The sequence below is a fragment of the Montipora capricornis genome, chromosome 2, assembly GCF_036669925.1.
Source record: "Montipora capricornis isolate CH-2021 chromosome 2, ASM3666992v2, whole genome shotgun sequence".
In the NCBI taxonomy this organism is placed as follows: Eukaryota; Metazoa; Cnidaria; class Anthozoa; order Scleractinia; family Acroporidae; genus Montipora; species Montipora capricornis.
Window position 1 is genome coordinate 12,964,991 of NC_090884.1, and position 10,000 is coordinate 12,974,990.

The 10,000-nt window shown below is 40.8% G+C and overlaps 1 protein-coding gene across 1 annotated transcript in view; it reads left to right on the forward strand.

The window, feature by feature from the left end:
• The first annotated feature begins 8,258 nt into the window (after positions 1-8,258).
• The window catches only part of LOC138033662 (uncharacterized), a 3,224-nt gene continuing 1,482 nt past the window's right edge, over positions 8,259-10,000 (forward strand). Inside the window, exons 1-2 of the mRNA XM_068881456.1 lie at positions 8,259-9,042; positions 9,930-10,000. The exon at positions 9,930-10,000 is cut by the window's right edge and continues 98 nt beyond it. Coding sequence (XP_068737557.1) covers positions 8,766-9,042; positions 9,930-10,000 — 348 coding nt within the window. The 5' untranslated portion in view covers positions 8,259-8,765. The remainder of the gene's footprint in view (positions 9,043-9,929) is intronic.

Sequence of the window (10,000 nt, forward strand, 5' to 3'; positions counted from 1 at the left end):
CTTAGTTGCACGTTGCGGCAGTCAAGTACACATTGATTTAAGAGATGCCACAGACGAAAACCAAAAGCAAACCTGCAAAGAACGCAAGGAAGAGGAGGAGCGACAGCCAGAAGAACCGGCTTTTAGAGAAACTGTACTATGAACCAACCGTGCATCCGCGTTAGGAGGAGTAAAAAAGTTGTATCAAGCAGCAAAGAAGTATGGTATAATGCGTTCCCAGATTATCACCTGGGTACACTTTACACAAACCTGCTCGAAGACGTTTTCGTCGCAACAAAGTTTATGTGAACGGTTTAGATGATCAATGGCAGGCTGATTTGGTGGATCTTCAAAGCCTGAGCCGTTGGAACCGTGGATACAAATACCTACTTACTTGCATTGACATTTTATCCAAGTATGCCTGGGTGGTTCCGTTAAAAACAAAGACAGGACCAGAGCTTGTGAAAGCTTTTACGAAGATCTTTCAACAAGGTCGCAAGCCACACAAGTTACAAACCGATGCGGGAACGGAATTTAAAAACAAGACTTTTCAGACATTTCTGAAACAGCATCATGTTCACCATTTTGTCACCTATAATGAAAACAAAGCTCAAGTCAAGGAACGGTTCAACCGCACCTTGAAACAAATTATGTGGCGAATGTTTACCTCAAGCAGTTCGTATCATTACCTGGACAGAGTAAATGACCTCGTCAATGACAACTACAACCAAACATTTCATCGCTCCATTAAAAAAAAACCCTCCGAAGTAACAGTGATGAATGCCCAGCAAGTGTGGCGTACCTTATATGGTAAGCCCCTTTCTGCGGTGAAGTATAAATCTGTTCCATCACCTTCATTGTTTTTTAACTTGACAAATTTGTTTTGTTTTTGTTGCGTGTTCAGAGTTTTCCTTTAAGAACGAAAGGTACAGGGTGCGACCTTTGCTCGAAATCGGATCAATTTGTATGCAAGAAACAATATTCACAGCTGATTGGTGATCGTAGAAAAGAAAAGTAATGAAATCTGTGAGAAGTATCACTCTGTTAAACAAGAAAAAGCGAAAATGGATCAAAACCACAAAAAAGATGTGGAAATCACGAAAGCTATAGTGAATCTTGTAAGTATACGGAATTCCTGTTTTGTTTTTTTCTTTCCGTTTTCTTTTCAAATTGCAGTAGTTTATACGCTTTCCAAGAGAACTTCGAATGCCGAAACCTATTGTGTGAGTTCTTACCGCATGCCTATAAACTACTCAGAGTTAGGGTAATTGTGAAGAAGAGCTCCCCAAAAAACCTGTTGGCCGACAGTCGGCCGACTGTTGCCCAACTGTCGGCCGACTGTTGGCCGACAGTTTGTGTTATGTTTGAGGCCAAAGTGTTGGCCGACTGTCGGCCAACAGTCGGCTGACAGTCGCTGACCTGTTGGCAACCTGTCGGTAACGTGTCGGTGACCTGGCGGCGGGACAAACTAAAATAATCGTAAGCATTTACTTGTCTATTGCTTCAAAACTACGCGAAAAGAGCTAAAGGCAGTTCATAACGATACCTTGAGCAGCACTTATACTACTAATATGGCTTTTGTACTTACCCACATTGTAAACATCATTCATACATACATGACATACGATAAGAGGCCGCGTTGCATTGTAGGGCGATTTGAAGGAAAGTGTTTGTCTCCTCTACTAACTATTGTATTGATACGTAGCTTATGGTTTTCCGAGTTTTTAGCAGAGTTTTCGATTAAATTATCTTCCAATGCGATTCTTAGATTGTCTGGTGTGTTGTAAATTACGCAAGTGATATATCCTATACGCATCTGATAACAACCGATAACAGTTGATCGGTAAGTAGGTGAAGTCTGTCGAGTCATACATCACCATTACGGAATGTCACGTTAACTGCACGTTTTTACCACAATTTTTCTTTTTTCTTAACCGATGTTGGTTAGCTGTCGGTAGACTGTCGGTAAGCTGTCGGTCAACTGTCGGCCGACAGTTGACCGACAGTCGGCCGACAGGATTTTTGGGGAGCTCTTCTTCACAATTACCCAGAGTTAGTTTGAACTAAATTTTTAACCGATTCGTGTGCTCACGTTATATCAACTTGAGTAAACCTTTCCATTTTTTTTCCTCCTAAAACAGATCATGAGACTTTGCTTCATATGCCTCGAGGAGGATATCAATCTTATAAAAACGGAGTGCTGTAGAAACTATGTTCATAAAAGGTGTTTGGAGCAGTAAGAAATACTCTTACACGGGAATCAGGGTAGCATTTTGAGGTGCCTAAGATGAGTCTTAATTTTTTTATTTAGATGGATGAGGACATTAACACCGTCAAGCACAAACTGTGCGATGTGCAGGAAGGCATTTCGTCAGCCACATGCAGAAGCACAAGCTGCTGACACGGAATTTATGACCCGCATTGCGGCGGTAAGATTTAAAATTGGTTTTCTTCATTCAGTTTCATTCAGTACACAAAGAAATCAGTGCCTTTTGTTATTCTTAATTGCTCTTTCAGTAACTTATTTGTCGGCGTTCTGTCTTTCAGCTTTGTCCCAACAATCATCCGAGCACTGAATACGATGAAAGATGTATATCCTGTATATATTTTAATAAAGGGTTAAACCCTATTCAACAAAATGAGTTTGCCTTTGCAATTTAGTGTATATTTGCATGTGGAAGAAAGTTCGAAAAAGCTTACCCTGATTGTCACCGCCGCGCTTTGTTAATTAGGTGAGTGACATAGTTCCTCAGGTCTCAATTTGAAACTCGCCTCTGACTTATTTTTCCTCCACGCCCTCTCAGCTTTGCAATGGCATCTTTTTGCAGCATCAATCTCGGCACTATACCAGGGAGCAGATGGCCTAGCTTGAAGTCTTCAGTGGCGCATGATGGTCTGTTATGTTCTTCAAAGTCATATTATATTCTCTCACAAGATTATCAATTTCACCAACCGGTAGATCTTTGGGATCAACACGCACAGTATTGCACAGAACAGATGCAGCCACATCTCGCCTGAGTTTGTCAGTATCAAGAGAGTTCAGCTTCCGGTAAGTAATTTTATGTCTAGCCTTTGATGGTCTAGAGGCTAATACAAGACATATAACAGACACGTGGTCTGATATGAAGCGATCCACTTGGGGTTCTTTACCGATTGTTGAGTCCGTGAAGCACGTAATAATTAGATCTAGAATGTGACCCTTGTTGTGAGTGCTCTGTTTGACATGTTGCTGCAGTCCAACCAATTCAAGTAAATCACGAAGTTTAACTGAATCGGGATCGTCAAGAGAGTCAACATGGATGTTAAAATCTCCACAAATTAGAAGCCGTTCTTTACATAGTAAGAGCGACTCCAGGTAGGCAGAAAACTCGTCAAAAAATACACTTGTGGGTATCTTGTGTTCACCAGAATAGGAAGGGCGATAAACAACAGCCACTCGCATTTTCTCAGCAGATGTCAAATAGATCAGCCACTCAGAAAACTCATATGAGGTCCTGTTTCCCACCTCGATTTTATGAACGCAGACGGAGTCACGAAACAACAAGGCAGTCCCACCCCTGTGACGCTTTTCTCGCGTGTGATCCAACAAATTATAGCCCTCGGGGCATAATTCCACACGCACAGCATCATCATGTTGGCGTCACATGTGGGTTGAGTTTGTTGGTTCTCTAATCTGCATCGAGAGGTTTTCTCCGGGTACTCTGGTTTCCCCTCTCCTCAAAAACCAACATTTGACTTGTTGTGTTAATTGTTAATGTCACTTTAAAGTGTCCCTAATTAGTGCTCCCGAGCTAAATCTACTAGACACTTAAATAAAGTTCCTTTCCTTTCCTTTCCTTTTCTAATGATAATGATAATGAGGTCAAATAATTGAAAATCTCGATGGGTTGAGGTTTTTTGGGTATTAGCGTAGTATTGGTAGGTAAGATGCCAAATAAAGCGGGCATTTCACCAGCTGACTCTTCATATCGTTCTCATGGCTCCAAAACACATTTTATTCATTCATCGGCTCGTATGTCGTTACGATTTATAGGAAGGTCAGCGAGTGTGAACAGGTTGATATTTGTGTCTCAACAGGTTGATATTTTCAAATATTTGACCTCATTATCATTAAGAGTTTGGGGGTTTGAATTAGGACAAATGAAAGCTTGATTCAGCAAACGTAAAGCAGAGTTTGTGTAGAGTTCTTACCTCCCTCTTTTCCTTTAACATTCTGTCTTCGAAAAATCGACAAGGAATAAACTGTTAACTTACTGTTAAGTTACTGAATGTGCTGAAATAGTCGCGTGCTGATATCTGTAGGTATCGTATATGACAACTTCATTGGTCGCTTTATTACATGCCATGATGAAGCCTCGGTTATGTTGGTGTTGCTGTGCAAAATTACGTCAATCTTTGAAACGACTCGTGGATCCGACTCTTCCTTCGCGTGTATAACGAGAATCCTCGGCCGATCTCCCTTGTTTTGATCACGATCGTGTCTCCTTTTTTCAGTCTTCCCTCGTTTTGGACATTGAGTGTATTGCGAGAATCCTAGGCTGAATCTCCCTCGTTTTGATCACGATTGAGTCTCCTTTTATCGTGTAACACCTTAAACGTGCTTCATATTGCACGTGGAACTGCGTAATAGTCGATCAAGGCACAATAACCGTATATCGAGAGCTTGTGGTATCGTGTCGATTTTTATCCAGTCCTCTTTCCTTAGTTTACCGGAAAACTTGAGTGATCCCCAGTCACTACTTGTCACTAGACGTTACTAGCAGTCACCACTCGTCACTAAACGGTACTATAGTATGCAATTAACAGCGATGATGATGATGATTACGTCATTATGATGGATTTCTCGTGCCCGACTTTTTTGCAAAAGAGAGTACCAATTACAACCGCTAAAAGGCGGTATCAAAAGACTTGGTTGTCGTAAAAAGACTCAAACAAGATAGCGAGAGCGACGAGTGAAAGTGAAGGGAACGAAGAGAGTGATAGCGAGGACAATGAAGATCCTTACATAGAACTGAGCGACAGTAGTGGAGCTGAAAGTGTTTGCGATCTCAGATGAGATGTCGGATTTAAACAGAGCATTTTTTCTCGATACAATTGAGAGTACGACCAAGCGAATCAAGTTATTACTGAGGTGCCTGTGTGAATATCACCCCACCTCTTCATTTTCGCACTACATCTTAAACACCATGTAAAGTTCTGTTGAAAGAAACGCCGTCAGAAAACATCTTTGTCCCGTGGAAAAAAATGATGTGGAAACTACACAATATGAGCCCAGCTTCGACGTCAAAGTTTTGACGGACCAAGCTTTGATGAGAGCAATGTTGGCTTGCAAGATGTTGATTCTTATTGAATCAAAAAATGGCGATAAAGCGTTTAAGATCAACGAAAGTGGAAGGAAGTTGTTGGATGAAGTTATACCTTGCAAGTTTGAAACTATGAGAGCAAAAGCTTGGTCAGCCAGCGAAATGTGCCTGTACGTAATTTTTAAATGGATAAAATACATCGGTTGGTTCAAACAGTTGTACATGAATTCGTGTCAGAACACAGAGAAACCATTCGAGGTGCTGGTTATAATTTGAGCGAGATGAAGATATCTTCACCTGAAAGTATCAAAATCAAGTTGGTTTCTCGGAGAACAACTGTCGTAAAGAATCATCTGTGGCAATACGATTACGAGAGAGGTGGATTTTCGACACCTGTGGATGGTTTTGGAATGTTGGTCGGAACACCCATGGTGATGAAAATGATGATGTTGTATTCGGTGGCTCACCTATATATCTATCACAATAACAGCAGTAATGTAGACCGAGACTCGCTGATTGCTTGCATGTTATACTACTTGAAAATGAGCCCATCATCATCTCCATTAAAGAAAGCGCCTCTGAACAGAATCGACAATCTGTTAAAAGAACAATTATCTACAGCGACAACCATGAATATAACTCCTGTCGTCGTTCCGTTGGCTGTCTCTGATTATCGCACACCCGAGGGAACACACAAAAACAGATAGAAAAAAACTTGCATACAGAATTGCAAGACCAACTGAAAAACAAGACATCAAGTCCTTTGTAAGGTATTGTCAAAAATCTGAGGACGAATTCAAGAAACAACAGTATGAGACCAGCTTTACGGAAACCCGTGATTGGGTGATGCAGAAACTAATGAAAAAACAAGCTAAAGATTTTAAACTTTATCTAACTCACATACCCATGGAAATGGGAACCAATGGAGAAAGAGACGAGGGATGACCAGTGGAATGTCCCCCAGAAGTAGGGGACAAGAGGATATATTATGCAATTAACAGCGATGATGATGATGATTACGTCATTATGATGGATTTGTCGTGCCCGACTTTTTCGCAAAAGAGAGTACCAATTACAACCGCTAAAAGGCGATATCAAAAGACTTGGTTGTCGTAAAAAGACGCAAACAAGATAGCTAGAGCGACGAGTGAAAGTGAAGGGAACGAAGAGAGTGATAGCGAGGACGACGACGATCCTTGCATAGAACTGAGCGACAGTAGTGGAGCTGAAAGTGTTTGTGATAGCAAAGAAGACGACCAACAAGTTCCGGCGACAACGCGATTTCAGATGAGATAACGGATTTAAACAGAGCATTTTTTCTCGATAGAATCGAGAGTACGACCAAGCGAATCAAGTTATTAGTGAGGTGCCTGTGTGAATATCACCCCACCTCTTCATTTTCGCACTACATCTTAAACACCATGTAAAGTTCTGTTAAAAGAAATGGAGTCAGAAAAGCTCTTTGTCCTGTGGAAAAAAAATGATGTGGAAACTACACAATATGAGGCCAGCTTCGACGTCAAAGTTTTGACGGACCAAGCTTTGATGAGAGCAATGTTGGCTTGCAAGATGTTGATTCTTATTGAATCGAAAAATGGCGTTAAAGCGTTTAAGACCAACGAAAGTGGAAGGAAGTTGTTGGATGAAGTTATACCTTGCAAGTTTGAAACTACGAGAGCAAAAGCTTGGTCAGCCAGCGCAATGCGCCTGTACGTAATTTTTAAATGGATAAAATAGACCGGTTGGTTCAAACAGCTGTACACGAATTCGTGTCAGAACACAGAGAAACCATTCGAGGTGCTGGTTATAATTTGAGCAAGATGAAGATATCTGCACCTGAAAGTATCAAAATCAAGTTGGTGTCTCGGAGAACAAGCGTCGTAAAGAATCATCTGTGGCGACACGATTACGAGAGAGGTGCATTTTTGTCACCTGTGGATGGTAATGCCTGCTTACCCCCAGTTTCCCTTTTTTTCATGTCAATAACACCTGTCTAGCGTTGACATGCATTTCCCCCATCCTCATAAAAAAATAATAAATAAATAAATACCTTTGAATCCGTAGGCACCGTCCCTAATTATTTCAGAGCTTTCCCAAACACGCATCATCTGCTCAAACCAGTGCTCTAGAGAATAGCCAACAGTTTGCCCATCTCCACCAAGAATGCCTTCCCTACTTATAGCCTGTGAAAGTCTTTTCAAGTCACCACCCTGACTTGGCGATTTTTCATTACTGTCAATCATGCACACACTTCCAAACCCACTCCCACTGCCTTAAGTTGCTTTCCATTCACCCCAAACACGCCTCAGCCGACTCAGCAGTTATGCAAAGAGAATTGCTTGAAATACAGATTAAGGTTAACATAGACATTCTTTAATGTCTGCGATCTTACATTTACCAATGTTTATCATTGATTCGTTGTTGAAGGTAGGCAATGCTCTTAGCTAAATTCTCTCTGAATTGACACTCTTGCATGTGACTTTTAAGTTTCTTCAATCTGCAAGCATTGATTTGTCCTTGAAGGCAATGCTTTCAGCCAGCATTGAGAGATTAATGATTGACTGTAAAATTCTTTCATCAAAACTTTTTGTAGGAGATTCCTGACACTTTTAAATGAATAAACAAGTAGAGTGTTATAAAATAAATATCAAAAAGTGTCAGTAGTTTTTTAAAACAACGGTTTTCTTCATACTGAAGAGGGGTTCTACACCCGAGACGTCTGGAATTCTTAAAAAAAGCCAGTGGCACTTTTTGATGTTCATTTTATATCAATCCACTTGTTTTTGTCATTCTTTCGTCTCCCTGTTTGTAGGACGAACGCAAACTGGGCTTGGCGACCTGCGCCAATCACGTGGGTGGCAGCCCTGCTTTATCCCGTAAAATGTGTTCACCGAGAGCATGGCCCAGAATTCAAGGATGTGGTCATCGTCCAGCAATTGCGTGCCCAAGTCACCATCCTGCAAAAGGAAGGAGACCTCGAAAGGTCATCAACACAAGAGGATTTGGAAGCGCTTAATCGCTGGAAAACCTGGTGAGTCATTTAATTAAAGCACGTGTTTGGTGGGTCGCTCCAAGTATTTTATGGGAAAATTCCTTATCATTTCTTCACGCTGTCCCCAACAACCAGGAATGCTTAGTAGACTTGAGACACTGCAATGTGATCTACAAAGAGTATTCATTTTAATGGTTTTAACAATAATTATTGTTATTTCTGGTAATTGAAATTCTACCTTAGCAAACCGAAACATCATTGACTCATCGGCAAACAGCATTATTGGCCACTCCCAATCAAAGTATCACTTTACCACAGTGATAACTATTATTAGCTCTGATCTGGAAGAACAAAATTCTCTCACCCCCTCATGAGACAATTAGACAACTTTTAAATGTCATAGTCTAGTCTCCTTTCTTTGATATTTTCATGTTTTAATTATGCTGGCAGATACTAGCTGCATAACTAAGTACTGAACAATTCCAGTCGAAATGAAGCTTGTAGTATTGTATAATTTGTCAATAAGTAGTTTTTTTTCCGCTCTCCCAAACCGTCTCTACCCTAGGGAGGAGGTCGTGGAAGCAGTGAAATCGCAGCGGAGTCGCTTTGGGGCCACCCACGGCATGCAGCCAAAAGCCACTGAAAGTTGTGATCTTCTGATGTTGGCGCTGTTTGCGCTAATCCCACCTAATCACGGCGTAGAAATCCGAACCTTAGAGCTGGTCGGGGATGATCGGGACGTGCAAAATGCCAGTGCTCGCAAGACAAGCTAGAGGAATTTGGTCTTTGTGCATGACGACCGCGTCAGTCTGCAGTTCAACAATTATAAAACAAAGAAGTTTCGTGGCAGGGATGAGATGGAACTCAAGGTAAATAATGTGTAGACCTGTACATCATTGTGACTCCCCAGACAGGGCATTCTCAGTCAATATAACTGGCACCTGAAATAATTGCCATAGAAATATTAATATCAGGATATAGTAGAGGATTATTTATAATAATTGTTGCAAGCAATGAAGACATGCTACTTATTTCATATGTGATTCAGTTTAAAATAAAGAAGCCTAAAACTCTTCATGGCTTTCAAACTACTCCCAGGCCATTCCATCATTCATGCCTTCAAAAGCTAAAAGCAAATGGTGAGACAAAATTATCTCTGAAACATTAAACCCTCGAAGTGATCAAACTTTCTCGGCGCTAGCACAATAATTATTCTGGCTGCAACTTGTGAATATATTGTATTCACCCACACTGAGGAGCAATAAGAACATTTAGGAAAAAAAGTTATTGATAATCTGAAAGGCTTTTCTTATCTAAAGGATGCTTAATCGTATTTATGTAAACTATTCATATCGGCTCACACAGCCAGAGGCTGTTTTACTTACATGTACATTGCAATTTCAAAGGCCTCCATCAATCAATGTAACTGGCATAATAATTTTACCTGGCAACGAAAGGAGAATGAGAGGCAACTCCTTAGCTAAGGCTTTTTCTTAAAACCTTTCAACTGCCACATGCACATCTATGTACTGGTGTGCATAATGGTCTACATGACTGTGTAATAAATATTGCTTTTGACTGTATTACATTAACATGTATTACATTTACATGGGTTAAGTGATATGTTGCTTACTTGTCTAGCATTTCTCACCCAGCTGATGTTCTGTTTGCTTTTGTTAGCCGACGAAGAGTTGTCCAAGATTCTACGAAATTATGTCCAGAATTA